At 39.4% G+C, this 22317-nt stretch overlaps 1 protein-coding gene across 7 annotated transcripts in view; it reads left to right on the top strand.

Annotated features, from left to right (window-relative positions):
• The window catches only part of MTRF1 (mitochondrial translation release factor 1), a 70895-nt gene that overhangs the window by 44978 nt on the left and 3600 nt on the right, over positions 1 to 22317 (top strand). For all 7 annotated transcript variants that reach the window (XM_049701039.1, XM_033436718.2, XM_049701038.1 and 4 more), the window contains exons 9-11: positions 10085 to 10202; positions 15624 to 15760; positions 19087 to 19185. In XM_049701039.1, coding sequence (XP_049556996.1) covers positions 10085 to 10202; positions 15624 to 15760; positions 19087 to 19185 — 354 coding nt within the window. The remainder of the gene's footprint in view (positions 1 to 10084; positions 10203 to 15623; positions 15761 to 19086; positions 19186 to 22317) is intronic.

The raw sequence follows: 22317 nt of genomic DNA, 5'->3' as shown, positions 1-22317 counted from the left end.
ATGGATCTTGTTTTTGTATCCATTCAGCACGCCTGTGTCTTTTGGTTGGAGCATTTAATCCATTCACGTTTAAGGTAATTATCGATTTGTATGTTCCTATAATCATTTTCATAATTGTTTTGGGGTTTTTTTTTTTGGTAGGTCCTTTTCTTCTCTTGTGTTTCCCACTTAGAGAAGTTCCTTTAGCATTTGTTGGAGAGTTGGTTTGGTGGTGCTGAATTCTCTTAGCCTTTACTTGTCTGTAAAGCTTTTGATTTCTCCATCGAAAATAAATGAGGTTCTTGCCGGGTAGAGTAATCTTGGTTGTAGGTTCTTCCCTTTCATCACTTCAAGTATATCATGCCACTTCCTTCTGGCTTGTAGAGTTTCTGCTGAGATTTCAGCTGTTAACCTTATGGGAGTTCCCTTGTATGTTATTTTTCATTTTTCCCTTGCTGCTTTCGATAACTTTTCTTTGTTTTTAATTTTTGCCAATTTGATTACTATGTGTCTCGGTGTGTTTCTCCTTGGGTTTGTCCTGTATGGGACTCGCTGCACTTCCTGGACTTGGGTGGCTATTTCCTTTCCCATGTTCGGGAAGTTTTCGACTATAATCTCTTCAGATATTTTCTCTGGTCCTATCTCTCTCTCTTCTCCTTCTGGGACCCCTATAATGCGAACATTGTTGCGTTCAATGTTGTCCCAGAGGTCTCTTAGGCTGTCTTCATTTCTTTTCATTCTTTTTTCTTTATTCTGTACCGCAGCAGTGAATTCCACCATTCTGTCTTCCGGGTCACTTATCCGTTCTTCTGCCTCAGTTATTCTGCTATTGATTCCTTCTAGTGTAGTTTTCATTCCAGTTATTGTATTGTTCATCTCTGTTTGTTTGTTGTTTAATTCTTCTAGGTCTTTGTTAGACATTTCTTGCATCTTCTCGATCTGTGCCTCCATTCTTTTTCCGAGGTTCTGGATCATCTTCACTATCATTATTCTGAATTCTTTTTCTGGAAGGCTGTCTATCTCCACTTCATTTAGTTGTTTTTCTGGGGTTTTATCTTGTTCCTTCATCTGGTACATAGCCCTCTGCCTTTTCATCTTGTGTATCTTTCTGTGAATGTGGTTTTTGTTCCACAGGCTGTAGGATTGTAGTTCTACTTGCTTCTGCTCTCTGCCCTCTGGTAAATGAGGCTATATAAGAGGCTTGACAGGAGGGACTGTTTCTTGTTTCTTAAGGTAGGCTTGTATAGCTATAAACTTCCCTCTTAGAACTGCTTTTGCTGCATCCCATAGGTTTTGAGTCGTTGTGTTTTCATTGTCATTTGTTTCAAGGTATTTTCTGATTTCCTCTTTGATTTCTTCAGTGATCTCTTAGTTATTAAGTAGTGTGTTGTTTACCCTCCATGTGTTTGTATTTCTTACAGATTTTTTCCTGTAATTGATATCTAGTCTCATAGCGTTGTGGTCAGAAAAGATACTTGATATCATTTCAATTTTCTTAAATTTACCAAGGCTTGATTTGTGACCCAAGATATGATCTATCCTGGAGAATGTTCCATGAGCACTTGAGAAGAATGTGTATTCTGTTGTTTTTGGATGGAATGTTCTATAAATATCAATTACGTCCATCTTGTTTAATGTATCATTTAAAGCTTGTGTTTCCTTATTTATTTTCATTTTGGATGATCTGTCCATTGGTGAAAGTGGGGTGTTAAAGTCCCCTCCTATGATTGTGTTAGTGTCGATTTCCCCTTTTATGGCTGTTAGTATTTGCCTTATATATTGAGGTACTCCTATGTTGGGTGCATAAATACTTACAGTTGTTATATCTTCTTGGATTGATCCCTTGATCATTATGTAGTGTCCTTCTTTGTCTCTTGTAATAGTCTTTGTTTTAAAGTGTGTTTTGTCTGATATGAGAATTGGTACTCCAGCTTTCATTTGATTTCCATTTGCATGGAATATCTTTTTCCATCCCCTCACTTTCAGTCTGTATGTGTCCCTAGGTCTGAAGTGGGTCTCTTGTAGACAGCATATATACGGGTCTTGTTTTTGTATCCATTCAGCCAGTCTGTGTTTTTTGGTTGGAGCATTTAATCCATTTACATTTAAGGTAATTATCAATATGTATGTTCCTATTACCATTTTCTTAATTGTTTTAGATTTATTATTGTAGGTCTTTTCCTTCTCTTGTGCTTCCTGCCTAGAGAAGTTCCTTTAGCATTTGTTGTAAAGCTGGTTTGGTGGTGCTGAATTCTCTTAGCCTTTGCTTGTCTGTGAAGCTTTGATTTCTCCGTCAAATCTAAATGACATCCTTGCTGGGTAGAGTAATCTTGGTTGTAGGTTTTTCTCTTTCATCACTTTAAATATGTCCTGCCACTCCCTTCTGGCTTGCAGGGATTATGGGGAGTCCCTTATGTGTTACTTGTTTTTCCCTTGCTGCTTTTAATATTTGTTCTTTGTATTTAATTTTTGATAGTTTGATTAATATGTATCTTGGCATGTTTCTCCTTGGATTTATCCTGTACAGGACTCTCTGTGTTTCCTGGACGTACCTATTTCCTTTCCCATATTAGGGAAGTTTTCAACTATAATCTCTTCAACTATTTTCTCAGTCCCTTTCTTTTTCTCTTCTTCTTCTGGGACCCCTATAATTCGAATATTGGTGCATTTAATGTTGTCCCAGAGGTCTCTGAGACTGTCAATACTTTTCATTCTTTCTTCTTTCTTCTGCTCTGCTGTAGTTATTTCCACTCTTTTATCTTCCAGGTCACTTATCCGTTCTTCTGCCTCTGTTATTCTGCTATTGATCCCTTCTAGAGAATTTTTAATTTCATTTATTGTGTTGTTCATCTCTGTTTGCTCTTTAGTTCTTCTAGGTCGTTGTTAAACGTTTCTTGTATTTTCTCCATTCTATTTCCAAGATTTTGGATCATCTTTACTATCATTATTCTGAATTCTTTTTCAGGTAGACGGCCTATTTCCTCTTCACTTGTTAGGTCTGGTGGGTTTTTGCCTTGCTCCTTCATCTGCTGTGTGTTTCTCTGTCTTCTCATTTTGTTAAACTTACTGTGTTTGGGGTCTCCTTTCTGCAGGCTGCAGGTTCGTAGTTCCCTTTTTTTTTTTGGTATCTGTCCCCAGTGGCTAAGGTTGGTTCAGTGGGTTGTGTAGGCTTCCTGGTGGAGGGGACTAGTGCCTGTGCTCTGGTGGATGAGGCTGGATCTTGTCTTTCTGGTGGGCAGGTCCATGTCTGGTGGTGTGTTTTGGGGTGTCTGTGGCTTTAATATGATTTTAGGCAGCATGTGTGCTAATGGATGGGGTTGTGTTCCTGTCTTGCTAGTTGTTTGTCATAGGGTGTCTTGCAGTGTAACTTGCTGGTCGTTGAATGGAGCTGGGTCTTGGCGTTGAGATGGAGATCTCTGGGAGAATTTTGCCATTCGACATTATGTGGAACTGGGAGGTCTCTTGTGCACCAGTGTCCTGAACTTGGCTCTCCCACCTCAGTGGCACAGCCCTGATGCCTGGCTGGGGCACCAAGAGCTTGTCCTCCACACGGCTCAGAATAAAAGGGAGAAAAATAAAGAAAGAAAGAAGATAAAATAAAGTAAAATAAAGTTATTAAAATAAAAAATAATTTTTAAGAAAAAATATTTTTTAAGTAATAAAAAAACCCGACAGACAGAACCCTAGGACAAACGGTAAAAGCAAAGCTATACAGACAAAATCACACACAGAAGCATACACATACACACTTACAAAAAGAGAAAAAGGGGAAAAAATATATATATATCGTTGCTCCCAAAGTCCACCTCCTCAATTTGGTATGATTCGTTGTCTATTCAGGTATTCCACAGATGCAGGGTACATGAAGTTGATTGTGGAGATTTAATCCGCTGCTACTGAGGCTGCTGGGAGAGATTTCCCTTTCTCTTCTTTGTTCGCACAGCTCCCGGGATTCAGCTTTGGATTTGGACCCGCCTCTCCCTGTAGGTCACCTGAGGGCATCTGTTCCCCGCCCAGACAGGATGGGGTTAAAGGAGCAGCTGATTCGGGGTCTCTGGCTCACTCAGGCGAGGGGCGGGGTGGGGGAGGGAGGGGTTCAGATGTGGGGCGAGCCTGAGGCGGCAGAGGCCAGCATGACGTTGCACCAGCCTGAGGTGTGCCGTGTGTTCTCCTGGGGAAGGTGTCCCTGGATCACGGGACCCTGGCAGTGGTGGGCTGCACAGGCTCCCAGGAGGGGAGATGTGGACAGTGACCTGTGCTTGCACACAGGCTTCTTCGTGGCGGCAGCAGCAGCCTTAGCGTCTCATGCCCGTCTCTGGGGTCCGCGCTGATAGCCGCGGCTCGCACCCGTCTCTGGAGCTCCTTTAAGCGGCACTCTTAATCCCCTCTTCTCACGCACCAGGAAACAAAGGAGCAAGAAAAAGTCTCTTGCCTCTTCGGCAGGTCCAGACTTTTTCCCGGACCCCCTCCCGGCTAGCTGTTGCGCACTAGCCCCCTTCAGGCTCTGTTCACTCAGCCAACCCCAGTCCTCTCTGGGGGATCCGACCTCTGAAGCCCGAGCCTCAGCTCCCAGCCCCCACCCGTCCTGGCGGGTGAGCAGACAAGCCTCTTGGGCTGGTGAGTGCCTGTCAGCACCGATTCTCTGTGCGGGAATCTCACCGCTTTGCCCTCCGCACCCCTGTTGCTGCGCTCTCCTCCTTGGCTCTGAAGCTTCCCCCCTCCGCCACCCACAGTCTCTGCCCGCGAACGGGCTTCCTAGTGTGTGGAAACCTTTCCTCCTTCACAGCTCCCTCCCACTGGTGCAGGTCCCATCCCTATTCTTTGTCTGTTTTTTCTTTTTTCTTTTACGCTACCCAGGTACATGGGAAGTTTCTTGCCTTTTGGGAGGTCTGAGGTCATCTGCCAGCGTCAGTAGGTGTTCTGTAGGAGCTGTTCCACATGTAGATGTATTTCTGATGTATTTGTCGAGAGGAAGGTGATCTCTGTGTCTTACTCTTCTGCCATCTTGAAGCTCCTCCTCTCTTTCTCTTTTATTTTACCTCATTATAAACTCATATATTGAATTTCATATATTGACCTCATTATAGACCTATGGATTTTTTAAATTCAGTGAGTTATAATCACTATTGTTTTTCTTTCTTATTAAATTGAGGTATAGTCGATTTACAATACCATATTAGTTTCAGGTGTACAACATAGTGATTCACAATTTTTTTAAGTTTTGTAGTTTTTATAAGATATTGGCTATATTCCTTTGTGCTGTACAATATATCCTTGTGGCTCATTTATTTTATAAATGTACATTTACTGTACATCTTACTCCCCTACCTCTATTCTTCCCGTCTCCCCTTCCCTCTCCCCACTGGTAACCACTGGTTTGTTCTGAGTATCTATGGGTCTATTTCTTTTTTGCTATATTCACTAGTTTGTTTTATTTTTTGGATTCCACATATAAGTGATATCATACAGTATTTGTCTTTGTCTGACTAATTTCACTAAGCGCAGTACCCTCCACATACATCCATGTTATTGCAAATGGCAAAATTTCATTATTTTTTATGGCTGAGTAATATGCCATTGCATATATATACCACATCTTCTTTATCCATTCATCTGTTGATGGACACTTAGGTTGCTTCCATACCTTGGCAATTGTAAATAATGCTGCTGTGAACACCGTGGTGCATATATCTTTTCGAATTAATGTTTTCGTGTTTTTTTGGATATACACCCCAGGAGTGGAATTGCTGGATTGTATGATAGTTCTGTTTTTAGTTTTTTGAGTAGCCTCCATACTGTTTTCCACAGCGGCTGCACCAATTTACATTCCTAAAGTGTATAAGTGTTCCCATTTCTTCACATCCCCACCGATACTTGTTGTTTGTGGTCTTTCTGATGATACCCATTCTGACAGGTGTGAGGTGATATCTCACTGTAGTTTTGATATGAATTTCTCTGATGATTAGTGATGTTGAGCTTCTTGTCCTGTGCTTGTTGGCCATCTGAATGTCTTCTTTGGAAAAATGTCTGTTCACGTCTTCTGCCTATTTTTTGACTGGGTTGTTTGGTTTTTTTTAATGTTGAGTTACATGAGCTGTTTATATATTTTATATATTAACCCCTTATCATCATATCATTAGCAAGTATTTTCTCCCATTCAGTAGGTTGTCTTTTTGTTTACCTATTTTTTCCTATGCTGTGGAAAAGCATTTAAGTTTGATTAGGTCCCATTTGTTTATTTTTGTTTTTGTTTCTTTTAGGAGACATATCCAAAAAATATTGCTACAATTTATGTCAAAGAGTGTTCTGCCTATATTTTCTTCTAGGAGTTTTATGGTCTTACATTTAGGTCTTAAATTCATTTTGAGTTTGTTTTTGTATATGGAATGAGAAAATGTTCTAATTTCACTCCTTTACATGTAGCTGTCCAGTTTTCCCAGGACCACTTATTGAATAGGGTGTCTTTTCCCCATTGTATATTCTTGCCTCCTTTGTTGCACATTAATTGACCATAAGTGTTTGGGTTTACTTCTGGGCTCATTATTCTGTTTCATTGATCTGTGTATCTGTTTTTGTGCCAGTACCATACTGTTTTGATTACTGTAGCTTTGTGGTGCAATCTGAGGTTAGGGAGTGTGATAGCTCCAGCTCTGTTCTTCTTTCTCAAGATTGTTTTGGCTATTTGGGGTTTCTTGAGTTTCCACACAAATTTTAAAATTATTTGTTCTAGTTCTGTGAAAAATGCCATTGGTATTTTGATAGGGATTTCATTGAGTCTGTAGGTTGCCTTGGATGGTATGGTCATTTTAACATAAAATTCTTCCAATCTATGAACACAGTATGTTTTTCCATCTGTATCATCTTCAGGTTCTTTCATCAGTGTCTTGTTGTTTTCTGAGTTACAGGTCTTTTACCTCCTTAGGTAGGTTTATTCCTAGGTATTCTATTCTTTTTGATGCTATTGTAAATGGGGTTGTTGTCTTAATTTCTCTTTCTGATAGTTTGTTGTTAGTGTATAGAAATGCAACATATTTATGTATATTAGTTTTGTATCCTACAACTTTACCAGATTCATTGATGAGCCCTAGAAGTTTTTTGGTGCTGTCTTTAGGATTTTCTATGTATATTATCATGTCATCTGCAAACAGTGACAGTTTTACTTCTTCCTTTTCAGTTGGATTCCTTTTATTACTTTTTCTTGTGTGATTGCTGAGGCTGGGCAGTCGCTATTGTTTTTAATGTTCAAATTGTCCCATTTTGGCCCATAGTAGCCTTTTTAGGGTAGCCCCTTTTGAAGTGACCCAATCAGTCTTTGAGTGCATACTTGCTTTCTGCTATAATAGACATCCCAGGCTACCTTGTACTCTCCTGCCTCAGACTTGGAGTCAGACCTGGTTCTTTTTAGTGGGGAATGTATCCAGAAATCAACGTATGTATACCAGGTCTGCTCATTATTACTAAAGTGTGCTTATTACATCAAGACTCTTCAGTGGATATAATTAGGAAATACATACGATTTTAAATCAAATGTTCCTATTATTATTACTTCCAATTCAAATTTACAGGGAGTATCTTTCTTGCACCTTTTTGCATTTTGCTTTATATCTTTCCACTTGGAGTTAAAATCTTCTTTCTTAATCACTTTTAATATGTTTACTTTTTGCTTTATTATACTATATATAAAATAGTTTCAGAATTTTTCAGTAAACTACTTAGTAATGTTTAACATTTCTGTCCTTAGAATGTAACCCACCAAGAAAGCAGTCAGAGTAATATGTTCAAAGACCATCTGAAATAATGTTTTTCTGTGTGGTTATGTTATTATTATGGTAAATATTTTGATTCATTTGTTTCTGGTTGTATTTAATTTTTAAGATTTAATTTTTCTTTCCTCTTTTCTCTTTTATTTTTGGTGTTATCAGCATTTATGTGGTTCAGAAATCAAAACCATAGAGTTGTCTTGCTTCCATCCTTATTCCTTCCACCCCATTCTCACCTATCCCCTTGTTGTCTTCATATTCTTGAAAATTAAACTCATTTAGTGAAGCTTCATTCTCCTAAACAGGGCCTTATTCTCTTAATTGATATTTTAAATTCTTTGTATATTAATAAGTCACTGTTTCTATGTTCAGAATTCCCCAGAAGTTATTAAGTAGTTTCTATAACATTTGGGAGAACATGACATATAACATCGACATATTTGCTGTATAACTACTTAATATACTGTAACCACAAGAAATGGGAAATTGAAATTTTAAGCTAGCCAACACTGGCATATTTTAACAAAGCCTGTATAATCTTTGCACTGTGTAATCTTTTTCTTCACCATATAGTACTCATTTTAGAGGAAACAAAAGAACAACCAAGTTATATATTAGATTCTAACCTCAACCCTGTTATTAGTGTACTTTTCAAAGAGAATGGTCATACTTGCTGTCTGTCATTTATTGAAATAAATGATAAATGTAGAAGAAAATGTTAGGTCTCCCCTCAAAAACAGCATATTTTGTATATATTTGTATATATATCTGTATATTCATATATAGATATGTATTTCTGTGCATTTGTGTGTGTGTGTATAAATATCAGAAAATTTCCTAAGGCTGTCATAACAAATTACCACAAGCTTAGTAACTTAAAACCACAGAAATGTATTCTCAGTTCTACAGGTCAGAAGTCCAAAATCAAGGTATTGGCAGGGCCATGCTCCCTCCAGAGGTTCTGGGGGAGAATCCTCCCTTGTCTTTTCCAGCTTCTGGTATCTCCATGTGTTCCTTGGCTCGTAGCTGTACAACTCCAATCTCTGGCTCCAAGTTCACATGGTCTCCTCCTCTCTCTTCTCTAGGTGTCTTTCATAAGGACACTTGTCATTGGATTTAGGGCCTATCTGAATAATCCAGTATGATCTCATCTTAACTCAATTGTGTCTGCAAAGACCCTTTTCCCAAATAAGGTTCCGGTGGTTAGAATAGAACATATCTTTTGGGGTGCCTCCGTTCAGTCCATTAACAAGCACACACATACACACACAGTGTATTCTCATTCGCAGTAGTTATGTTCTACAAAGTCACAGTGAATACTGATTTAGTGAATACTGAACTATTTTTTCTAGGGAAAGTATATATACATATCTCACATAGATTATAATCCTAAATCCTAGAAACAACCTATCCTGGTAGATTCTATTTTCTTTATTTTACAAGAGAGAAAATGATGTTCAGAAGTGGTAAGTGACTTGTCTTGAGGCACGTCATTCACAGGTGCCAGAGTTGAAATTCAAACCCTGTCCACCTGGCCCCAGAGCCAGAGCTTCTTGCACTGCCCTGCCCTGCCCCTCCTGTCCTCATCCTCTGTCATCTCTATAGGAGCTGAAACAAGAAAGCAGAGGGTCACCTTGTTGGACCTCAGCTGAGAACATGCATGTGTAGAGCAATTTGAATTTTTTGCTGCCCTGCATATGTCTGCAAATGACTGTGAAAGTGCTGCAATAATTGACTTGCGGGAACAAATAAATTCTAGCGAGTAGGTATATTTGCAAATACAGAATCAGGGAATAATGAGGATCAACTTTATATGTATGTATATATATTTTTTAAATATATTTTGTATCTAATGTAGCTTTGTGGGATGATAGATGATGAAACTTCTGAAAGATTACATAACTCAGTGATCTCATAGCATCATAAGTCAGTGTTAAAAATAGCATCCGTTGGGGACTTCCCTGGTGGTCCAGTGGTTCAAAATCTGCCTTCCAGTGCAGGGGACACAGGTTCAATCCCTGGTTGGGGAGCTGAGATCCCACATGCTGTGGGACAACTAAGCCCACGTGCCGCAACTACTGAGCCTGCGTGCTCTGGAGCCCACGTGCCACAACTAGAGAGCCTGCAAGCCTCAACTAAGACCCGATGCAGCCAAATAAATAAATATTTTTTTTTAAATAGCATCTGTTGGAATAGGGAGTTTAGGTTTAAGTTATTTCACCTCTTAGTCAAATGGCTATGACTTAACACAAAATAGTACAGTTTATTTGAAAGATTTGGGATCAATTTAGTATTAAAGTATTTGTTGAGTGTGGAATTTACTCATGCTGTACTTTTTGTTCTAGGTAGATGTGAAAGTGGACCCCAAGGATTTACGAATAGATACATTTCGAGCCAAAGGAGCAGGAGGGCAGCATGTGAATACAACTGATAGTGCTGTCAGACTTGTCCATGTCCCCACAGGTAAGCTAGTCCTTCTGCTTTTGTACTTTTAACTTTTCTTCACATCTTATAAAACTATTTGGCATTTAGAAAGAGTCTTATGTTGTGTCTGGTTCCTTGCACAAACCCTTTAAAGGTGACACTGGGGTCATGGGTCCGAGGTCCCCAAGGTGTTCATATTCCCTTCTGTTTGGAAAAGGAACCTCCTTGGCTGTGTCTATTTAAGAGTGAGGTTCTAAAAGCTGAGTGCATTGGTGCCACTTATCCACTAATAAGTTTCAACTGAAGGGCAGTCAGGTGATTAATCAGCTTTTTTATTAGAGCTCTTCAAATGTCAGCATTTGTAGATCTTTTCTCTTGGGTAGTTTTTCTCCTAAGAAGGATCCTCCTCCAGCACACCTGAGAGTAAGGTCAAGGTCTCACCCTTCAGTAAGCACACTTTTACTTAATCCTTTTTTATTCAGTTATAGGCCTCACACTTGCCTTCCTTTGCACCTATTTAGACTCAAGTCTGGAACTTTCCTTATTTAATTCTCTAAAGACTGTACCTCCTGCTTCCTGCAGATTGAGGGAGGGGACTTGAAGATCTAGTTGTTACATAGACTTTCTGTATCTAGTCCCCAAACTGTCAACCCTGATTTCTGGGGTGCCTCGTTAGTGCCTCAATGCCAGAGCCTGTCTGGCCCTCAGCAGGCAGATGGGCTTGGTTCTGGTCAGCATCTCCCTCGACAGGGGTTCGACCTCACCTTCCTCCTCTCTGCTGAGTCATTTGCCATTCTTCCAGCCTCTTTTTCTTTTTTTTCTTTAATTAATTAATTAAATAAATAATTTGAAATTGAAGTATAGCTGATTAACAATGTTTTAGGTGTACAGCAATCCATCCACTTTGTCTTTATATATTGTGTTTGGAGACTACACTCATCATCTCATTTTATTTCAGACGGAGTTTGTGTTCCTGTTCTTGTTGTTTCAGTGCAATTTATAAAAAAATGTTACTGGAGTATAGTTGATTTACAATGTGTTAATTTCTGCTGTACAGCAAAGTGACTCATTTATAGATATATGCGTTCTTTTCTCGTATTCTTTTCCATTATGGCTTATCACAGGATATTGAATATAGTTCCCTGTACTATATAGTAGGACCTTGTTGTTTACCCATCCTGTATATACTAGTTTGCATCTGCTAATCCCACACTCGCCATCCTTCCCTCCTCCCATGCCACCACCCACTTGGCAACCACAGATCTGTTCTCTATGTCTGTCAGTCTGTTTCTGTTTTGTAGATATGTTCATTTGTGTCTTTTTTTTTTTTTTGTAAATCACCTGGGCTTTCTTTTTTTATATATAAATCTATTTATCTTATTTATTTATTTTTGGCTGCGTTGGGTCTTGGTTGCTGTGTGTGGGCTTTCTCTAGTTGCGGCAAGCGGGGGCTACTCTTCGTTGCAGTGCGTGGGCTTCTCATTGTGGTGGCTTCTGTCGTTGCGGGCATGGGATCTAGGCATGCGGGCTTCAGTAGTTGTGGTGCGCAGGCTCTAGAGCGCAGGCTCAGTAGTTGTGGCTCACGGGCTTAGTTGCTCCATGGCATGTGGGATCTTCCCGGACCAGGACTCGAACCCGTGTCCCCTGCATTGGCAGGTGGATTCTTAACCACTGCGCCACCAGGGAAGCCCTGTGTCGTACTTTAGATTCCCCATATAAGTGATATCATATGGTATTTGTCTTTCTGTTTCTGACTTCACTTAGTATGATAATTTCTAGGTCCATCCACGTTGCTGCAAATGGCATTATTCACTCTTTTTATGGCTGAGTAATATTCCATTGTATACATGCACCACATCTTCTTTATCCATTTATCTGTTGATGGACATTTAGGTTGTTTCCATGTCTTGGCTATTGTAAATAGTGCAAATAAACATAGGGTTGCATGGATCTTTTCGAATTATAGTTTTGTCTGGGTATATGCCCAGGAATGGGATTGCTGGGTCATATGACAACTCTATTTTTACTTTTCTGAGGAACCTCCATACTGTTTTCCATAATGGCTATACCAACTTACATTCCCACCAGCAATGTAGGAGGATTCCCTTTTTTCCACACATTCTCTGACATTTATTATTTGTAGACACTTTTTAATGATGGCCATTCTGACCCGTGTGAGGTCGTTTTTGTAGTTTTGATTTTCATTTCTCTAATAGTTAGCAATGATGGACATCTTTTCATTTGCCTATTGGCCATCTGTATGTCTTCTTTAGAGAAATGTCTATTTAGATCTTCTGCCCATTTTTCGACTGGGTTGTTTGTTTTTTTGTTACTGAGTTGCATGAACTGTGTATATTTTGGAAATTAAGCCCTTGTCCGTCTCTTCATTTACAAATATTTTCTCCCATTCTGAGGGTTGTCTTTTTGTCTTGTTTATGGTTTTCTTTGCTGTATAGACGCTTGTAAGTTTGATTAGATCCCATTTGTTTATTTTTGCTTTTATTTCTATTGCCTTGGGAGACTGACCTAAGAAAACATTGGTAGGATTTATGTCAGAATGTTTTGCCTATGATCTCTTCTAGGAGTTTTATGCTGTCATGTCTTACATTTAAGTCTTTAAGCCATTTTGAGTTTATTTTTGTGGACGGTGAGAGGGTGTGTTCTAAAGTTGTTTTTTTTTATAGATTTATTTATTTATTTATTTTTGGCTGTGTTGGGTCTTCGTTGCTGCGCACTGGCTTTCTTTAGTTGTGTCGAGTTGGGGCTACTCTTTTTTGTGGTGCGTGGGCTTCTCATTACGGTGGCTTCTCTTGTTGCAGAGCATGGGCTCTAGGCATGCGGGCTTCAGTAGTTGTGTCTCACAGGCTCTAGAGAGCAGGCTCAGTAGTTGTGGCGCACGGGCTTAGTTGCTCCATGGCATGTGGGATCTTCCCGGACCAGGACTTGAACCCATGTCCCCTGCATTGGCAGGTGGATTCTCAACCACTGCACCACCAGGGAAGCCCCTAAAGTTCTTTATTGACTTTCCTTCTATAAGAAACTGTAAAAACCTAGAATTATATACATGAGCAAAATAACAGAAAACATCTAAAACAATCCCCAACAACCATTGTTGGTATGTATCTTTGGTGTATATCCTTTCAGATTCTTTTCTATGCATATATAAATATATCCTTTCTCACCAAAAGTGAAGTTATAATGTTTGTAGCTTACCATAATTTACTTAAGAAATCCACAAGTTGTTGAATACTTAGTGTGTTTTACCTAAACCCTGTATTCTGTATTATAAACAGTAATAATTAGCTTAAGATGAATTAAAAATTAAAAACAAAGTAAAAGGTGACCAAATTTCTGAAAAAAATGAACTAAAATACTTTAAAACATTAGAGGATTATAAAACCACCCTGGGGACATCCCTGGTGGTCCAGTGGTTAAGAATCCGCCTTCCAATGCAAGGGACTCGGGTTCGATCCCTGGTTGGGGAACTAAGATCCCACAGGCTGTGGGGGCAACTAAGCCCACGCACCACAAATAGAGCACCCACGTGCCTCAACTAGAGAGCCCGCGTGCCGCAACTAAGACCCGATGCAGCCAAAAATAAAAATAAATAAATAAGTGAATTTAAAAAGTAAAATAAAATAAAGGCACCTTGACAGCATAGATGGTGTCTTATTCAAAAAGAAAAAAAAAAACATTACACCCTGGTCAGCCATAAATTACTAACTTTGCAAAAGTGACTGATGCTTATATTGCCAGACTACCTTGGGCCAATTTTTTACCCACTTAGATGTGGTTCTTGCACCTAAAGAGGACTTAAGTCTTACCCACAAACCTTTTTTTCAAAGCCCTTTTATAATTTTTTTTTAACAACTCCAGCACCTTGTTTCAACATATTCTACCCCTCCCCTCAGTCCTCTATTCCTGAGGGAGTATTTAACGATTAAATACTCCTCTACAGAAAATGTATTAAAATAGATAATGAAGTGGTTCCCTCAGGAATTACTGAGCTGGTGAGTAAGAAAAGGTCTGGCTTGAGCCACTGGATGAGAACAGTGCAGGTATATAGACAAAGTCAGTATGGGTCAGCTAATAAGAGGAATTTGGAACAGATCTCATGACTGTCTGGTTATCTTGAAATGGAAACTTTCATATTCCTTTGGGTGCTGAAAAAAAGGATTTCTGATTTAAGAGTGCTCCAGGCAAGTGCTTGGAAGACGTGAGCAAGCTGGTGCCCCAGCTCAAATGCATGGCTGCAATAGAGCAGTCAAGAAATAACATTGAACCAATAAGGGCGAAGCCTGCTTAAAGTTATTAGCAGGTGTGATTGTAGCTTATTTAGACAGGGTGAAAACATAGTTTGAAGAGTAGAATTTTATAGAACTTTTAAAAATCTCCAGCAAAATAGTTACTGCCTTATCAGTGCAACTGGCCTAAGCTAAGAGTGTTTTTGGTTTTTGTGATGCAGAAAGGAAAGTACCTTTCACCTCTAGTGTACCTGGGAGCAGGATTGGGTATAGACCTTCAGAGTGGTAGCTGCAAAGTTAAGAACACAGCCTGAAGTCTCAAGAGTCACCATTTCGGGGCTAGATTTGGGCTGGTAACTGGGCTACACAGTGAGTCAAACCCACCCAAATCCAGAAGTCGACTAACCAAAACATGTGCAGTTAGATATGTTGATTAGCTAGATTTAGAACCAAGACAACTGAGAAACGTTCACTATAAACTCTTCCTTTTAAAGAGTTTGGGTAGTTTCTTTTTATTGGTTTCTACATATAAAGTCTTTTTTTCTTTTTCCTGTTTTTCGTTATTATTATTATTTTTTTTGGTTTTTTTTTTTTTTTTTTTTTTTTTTTGCAGTACGTGGGCCTCTCACTGTTGTGGCCTCTCCCGTTGCGGAGCACAGGCTCCAGACGTGCAGGCCCAGCGGCCATGGCTCACGGGCCCAGCCGCTCCGTGGCATGTGGGATCTTCCCGGACCGGGGCACGAACCTGCGTCCCCTGCATCGGCAGGCGGACTCTCAACCACTGCGCCACCAGGGAAGCCCTCTGTTATTTTTTTACTTGAAGTATAGTCGGTTTTTACAATATTGTATTAGTTTCAGGTGTACAACATAGTGATTCAATACCTTTACAGATTATATTCCCTTTAAAGTTATTACAAAATAATGGCTGTATTTCCCTGTACTGTACAATATACCCTTCTCATCTGAAATACCTCATTTAGACATCAGAATCTAAAGAGCTATCTAAGCAATTACCATCATGGCCCAGGAATAGTTTCTGGAGTGTGCTAAATCTAAAATGTTTTTCATCCTTTTCCTGATTAACCTTTCCCCCTTTAAAATGTTCCTCAGTTCTATCTTTTTTATCAGTTTTATTGTGATATAATCGACACGTCATCTCTATTCTAATTTGATTTGTGGAGGCTCCAGTTTATCTCTGATCCCTGTTATTTTTCAGGACTTGTAGTAGAATGCCAACAAGAACGATCACAGATAAAAAATAAAGAAATAGCTTTGCGTGTGTTGAGAGCTAGACTCTACCAGCAGATTATTGAGAAAGACAAGTGTCAACAACAGAGTGTGAGAAAACTGCAGGTAAGATTTATTGAGTGAAATAACTTAATGCCTCTGTACAGGAAGCCATCATTTTATGCAGAAAATGGAGTAAATATTCTTAATAGAATGGAAATATTTTAGAGCACAGGAAAACATGCTCATTTGTAAATAGCAATAATTTAAGACTGACTGGTTATGGCTAAAGTTGGACATGCCAGTTTGGAAATAAGTAGAGGAGATATGTGTAAACTAAAAATTGTTTCCCAGTTGTTTCCCTCCAGTTTTAGATCATAATTGTCTTTAAAAGAAATTAGTGTAAAAGACAATTCTCTGGAAATTAAAAGATTTTTCAGATTTTTAATTTAAAAACCTATGCTTTTATTATTGTATAACTATTTTTTTTCCTACATTAAAAAAAAAATTATTTATTTGGTTGCACCAGGTCTTAGTTGCGGCAGGCAGGCTCCTTAGTTGTGGCAGGCGGGCTCCTTAGTTGTGGCATGCACGTGGGATCTAGTTCCCTGACCAGGGATCAAACCCAGGCCTCCTGCATTGGGAGCGTGGAGTCTTATCCACTGCACCACCAGGGAAGTCCCTATTATTGTATAACTTTATGTGGGATCAAAAATATATGGCAGTGCAAAAAACTGGTAATACTGACTGCTTCTGATACAGTCTGGGAACCAGGAGTAGAAGAGAGATTAATTTTTTGCTATATACCCTTTTGTACTTTTTGAATTTTGTACTATATACATTTATATTATTATTTATACAAATATATAAATAGATAAGTTTTAAGCAAAATGAATAAATGTCATTGTCTTAAGTAAACAAAGGGTTGTATGATTTTAAACTCTAAAAAGGTAAACTTTTTCTTTGAGAGAAATTGGAAGAAACAGTGGAACCCAGAAATAACTGTGCTTTTGTGTTACTTGCAGGTAGTTATACTACGGTAAATTTGGAAGATTTTTGCGGCCTGTTAGGAAAATTAATTGTATAATAAACATTAATTATTCTTTTCACCTAGATGTCCTAGTCCTTCACACTTTTGCCCTTCTTGTTTCCCTTACCCACATTCTAACTTGCAAGTAGTAAAAGTGACAGGATAAATAATTTATTAAGCCTCTATCTGTGGTAATCCCAGCCTGTGGCACAGCATCAGTATACACGTTTGCAGACAGGAATGCTCATTTACAAAGCATTACTTCTTGGCAGCTAAGTGATAACATAAACACTGTCAGCTCTGCCACATTTGATTTAATAAAAGACATTGGGTTTTACTTGCTGTTTGACATTTTGGCGTCAGATGTTTCACACAGTAATTTTCAAAGTAAGTATTCAAGATCGGCCTTATGTAGATTGTGGGCATGTGTGTCATCTTTAGTGGTCTGGTTTGAAAGGGCAGAAATGACCTCCGTGTCTCTCAATTAACTTGTCCATCTGTGTGAAATTTTTTAGTAGATATTTCTGACACTTAGGAGTTTTTCTTCAGCTAATATATACAGTAGCTTTTATATGGAAGGCATTATGCCAGGTTCTCAACCCTGGTTCCACTTACCACCTAGAGAGCTTTGTAGATGTCTAGGCCCCATCCCCAGAGATTCTGATATAATTGATCTGGGTGGGATCCTAGGCGTAACTGTGGTGCCTTGGGATAGTAGTTTCCAAACCTGGCTGGTTGCAGAATGGATGGCCTGGGGACTGTTTTAAAAATACATAATCCATGATTCAGTATATCTTAGGTTAGGTTTTGGAATCTTTCATTTAAAAACATTCCCCTGGTGATCAGCCATACTTAGGACTTCAGTTTCATATTGTTTGCTTTAGAAAGTAAGTTATAGCAATCTTTTTCTTTTATCTTAAAAAGTGAAAGTGAGATACCTGTAACTTATATAATATTGTAGCAACTATGCTTCGATGAAAATAAGTAATAAAATAAATTTTAAAATAAGAAGTGAAATAGATAACTAATAAGAACCTGCTGTATAAAAATAAATAAATAAAATTCAAAAAAAGGTAAAAAAAATAATAAAAAATAAAATACAAAGTGAAAGTGAGTGAGAGAGGGTGTTGTGTGCATTGTATGTGGGGGGAGGGAGGGCAGATGAGCAGACTAAGAATACAAATAACCATAGGAAAAGGCAAACTGGTGTGCGGTGAAGAAGATTCCAAGTGCGTGGGGTTTTGAAGGAGGAAGATAACATATTTCACATTGGGACCAGGAAAGACAGAGGTGGTAGGAGAGTGTTAAGGAAGGGCACCCCTTGAGATGAGGTTTGAGCAGAGTTAACAGACTTGCACATAATTATGATATGGTATAATAAGTGGCATTATAGAGGTTCATATAATTTTCAGAAATAATGTTGAGAAACTTGGCCATATTGTGAAGTACCTTGAATACTGAGTTGAGTTGTGTCTGCCTAGTAGACAGGAAGGAGCCAAAGAAGGAAATGTATCAGAAAGCTGGGCTTTAGGAAAGCTAAGCAGGGCAACACAATGTAAGCAGAGAAATGGAAGATTAATCAGGAGATTTTTACAGGAGTGTAATGAAAGTCATGAGCCCTTGAATGATAGACAGTAGAAATGGAAAGGGCAGGATAGAATAAAAGACCCTTGAAACCACTGGAATTGGGCAGTTAGAGAACGGGATGAGCTGAAGTTCCTTTCACGGTCTATATCGCAGCCTGGCAGATAGTAAGCTACCATGAAATGTTTGTTAAAGTGTAGGATGTCAGGTTTCCTACTTAGATCAAAGGGAACATCATTGTAGGGTCATTTATAGAAACCAGCAGGAAGAACTGACTGAGGTAGAAAGATAATTTGGTTTTAAATATTTGGAGTTTGAGGTACCAAAGAGATGTTAATTCTTTTTTTTTTTTTTTTAATAGATTAAAGCTACTACTCTATGAAATATTCATTGCACCTATTTCCTAATTTATCATTAGCTTTTTGTTTTGTTTCTGTTTTTATTGCGGTACGCGGGCCTCTCACCGCTGTGGCCTCTTCCGTTGCGGAGCACAGGCTCCGGACGCACAGGCTCAGCAGCCATGGCTCACGGGCCCAGCCGCTCCGCGGCACGTGGGATCCTCCCGGACCGGGGCATGAACCCGCGTCCCCTGCATCGGCAGGCGGACTCCCAACCACTGCGCCACCAGGGAAGCCCGAGATGTTAATTCTTATAACTGAGCTTTACAGACCTGTAGTCTTAATAAGTTCTGCCCATTCTTATTCCTTGTCACTTTGTGTATATGGATTTAGAAAAGATTTAAACTGTTAAAATAGAAAAGTCATTTACAAGCACTGTTTCTGTTGTAATAAAAGTAATTATAAAGTTAAAATATGAATTGCTTTTTGTTATGACACAGGTGGGAACAAGAGCCCAGTCAGAGAGAATTCGGACATATAATTTCACCCAGGATAGAGTCACTGACCACAGGATAGCATATGAAGTTCGTAATATTAAGGTAATACGAATGAGTATGCTTTATGTGCCTTTGATTTTCAAAGAAAGTATAGTCGAATTCTAGAGAGTAATCTCTGAAATATCACCACGTAATTTAAAAGCATTGAGATAGATTATATTAGTACCCCAAATTTGTGAACATTTTTATTAGTTTGCTAGTAAGAAATATGGTCTTTATGCCAGTATGAAACAGCTATCTTTTAAATTCCAAATTCTTTGTTATGTAATCACAATGTATTAATGTATTTTCAGTACATGTCTATCAGTTTTCTATTACCGACTACCAAATTACTGCAAATTTAGTGGCTTAAAGTAATGCCTATTTATTGTCTCACAGTTACTGTAGGTCAGAAAGCCAGGCACGACAGAGCTGAGTTCTCTGCTCTGGGTCTCCCAAAGCTGAAAGGGGCTGGCCAGGCTGCATGCTTTCCCAGAGCTTGGAGTCCTCTTCCAAGCTCAGGTGGTTGTCGGCAGTATTCCATTTCCTTGAGTTGTAGGAGTGAAGCCTCCATTTTCTTGCTGGTCGTCAGCTGGGTGCTGCTCTCAGCTCCCAAAGACTGACCACAGTTGCTTGCTGTCTAGTCCCCTTCGTGTGCCCTGTCCCATTGCATCTCTTGCAGGAATGGCCTTTTTAAGGGCTCACCTGTTTAGGTCAGGCCTACCTGGATACTATTCCTTTAGATTAACTCAGAGTCAACTAATTAGCCATCTAATCACTGGAGTGATATAGTCCAGCATATTCACAGCTCTGCCTGCACTTAAGGGAGGGAATTTTGCCAGGTGTGTACACCAGGGGGCATCTTAGAATTCTGCCTACCACAATGTGTGTCATTATATTCAGGTGTTACAATGATTCTGTTGGGGGGGAAAAGACCCTGTCAGTTTGGTTTGAACATTCACCTAACTAAATCCCATGTCGTTGGGATCACTGACAGTAACCCATTAATGATGAAGCACAGAAAAATTATTTTTCCTTCCATTGAAGGGGAAAGTGAACTGGTTCCCATAAAGACTGTGTGGACAAGGCAGAAGGTAGAAGGTTTTGATCCTTGTCCTTGGTGCTGTGTGATACCTCGGGCTTCTTTCAATTGATTCTGTCTCATTCTGTACACAAAATTAAAGTCCTAGTTTTACAGAGGAAATGTCTGTGTTTTTAACATACTTAGAAATTTCTGTGTATCTTATGCCACTTCCTCTGTCTTTGCAGCAATTTAAAGCTGTCTTGCCTAAGAACATCATAGCCTTGTTGAAAAAGAAAATATTTAGTAGCTTCCCTTTCCTCAGGAAACACACAGTAATAACCAAACATGTTTGGCCATACTGTTCTAATTACACCATAGCCTTTCAGTTGTTTTTCTCGTAGTGGTGATGGTTTTCCATGAGACAGCCACATTCTCATGACCAGTAATACTTTTCAGAAGAGCACATAGGTGCTCAGCATAGTATTCAGTCATGAAACAGAGGCAGATTAACTGGCTTTTACAGTTATAAAATATCTGACGCTGGCCTAAATACTAACACGTTAACTGGCTTTTATAGTTATAAAATGTCTGACGTTGGCCTAAATACTAACACGTTGTTACTAACTAAACTAGCATGCCAGACTCAGAAAGAATAGGACAGTCATATCGGTATGCTCTACAAATCACTGATCAACTTATTGGAAAGAAAGAAAATGCTCCATATTAGTGAAGGGGAAAAGTTTGAAAATGGTATAAAAAAATGTTGCAGTGAAACGTTAAAATCTGTATGCAGGACAGGAAAGAGACTAGTCAGACTGAATAATTTAGGAACTGAAGAGTTGCAGATGAGGCAGGAAAAGTGCTGAAGGCCTTAACTCCAGGGCAGCCGCCACAGGACAGAATGGAAGGAGTGGAGAGGAAAGAAAGTGGGTGCCTGTGGGACTCTGCTCAGCTCTCCTCCCTTATTCTAGAACCTGGCCTTCTCCCTACTCTGTCAGTTTGGTTTGAACATTCACCTAACTAAATCCCATGTCGTCGGGATCACTGACAGTAATACGTTAATGATGTATTACATATTAATAACGTAATACCTGGCCTTCTCCCTACTGCGTCCACATAGTTCCTGACAGAGCTATGTTCCTACATGATCATGATTTTGACCCAAGACAATAATTGATTTGTGTGGGGGGGAAATCCAAACAAGCCCCAGTCAATGAGTTTCTTCCCAGGATTTTTAAACTAGAGACAAAGATGCTCATTCTCTTGGTGGATGAAGCTGAAATATGTAAAGCTTATAAGAGGTTAGAAGCCACATGTCCGGCCATGGGGAGAAAGCAGTCTTCAGTGAGAGAAGAATGAAGCTGATATATTGAAAGGAGCAAAAATGGGAGAACTGGATGCAAAGAATCCTGATGATATGAATCCCCACATTCATTTATTCCTGAGGCCCAGCTTCATTCCCAGGGTGGTGGCAGCAGCCCTGTACATTCCTGCCCTTGGGTTCTCTGAGGTCACTCAGTATGCTTATTATGAATTCCGTTGTAGCTAATTTTACTTGTATTTGTATTTATGTAGATAATAAGCACAGACTACCATGTAATATATTATTTTGTATTTTTATTCTGTTTCCCAAAGTTCTTGTGCAGATTCCTTAGCATCAGCCTATCTCCTGCCCTGTATTCCAGTTACACTGGAAATTTACCCTTGTCCTGGGCTTTCAATGTATTTTGTTTCCATACCTTTCTTCATATTCATTCTTTTGACTGAAATGCTCTGTTTGTCTCTATTTGGAGAAATACTGTTCTCTTTTTAAGACCTAATTCAAATTTTTCTTCCTTTATTTTTTAATTTCTTGCACTGTATTATGCTTATGTATTACCTAGGTCTCCCAGTAGATTGTGAGCTTCTGAAAGCTGGGAGCTACAGCTCCTTCATATATTTTTTAAAATTTTTGGCTGCATTGGGTCTTCATTGCTGTGCGTGGGCTTTCTCTAGCTGTGGCAAGTGGGGGCTACTCTTCATTGCTGTGCATGGGCTTCTCTTTGGAGTGGCTTCTTTTGTTGCAGAGCACAGGCCCTAGACACGTGGGCTTCAGTAGTTGTAGCATGCAGGCTCAGTAGTTGTGGCTCGTGGGCTCTAGAGCGCTGGCTCAGTAGTTGTGGTGCACGGGC

This window comes from Orcinus orca, chromosome 18 (assembly GCF_937001465.1).
Source record: "Orcinus orca chromosome 18, mOrcOrc1.1, whole genome shotgun sequence".
Taxonomy (NCBI): Eukaryota; Metazoa; Chordata; class Mammalia; order Artiodactyla; family Delphinidae; genus Orcinus; species Orcinus orca.
The sequence above is the reverse complement of the archived record's forward strand: the minus strand, read 5'-3'. Positions and strand labels throughout refer to the sequence as shown.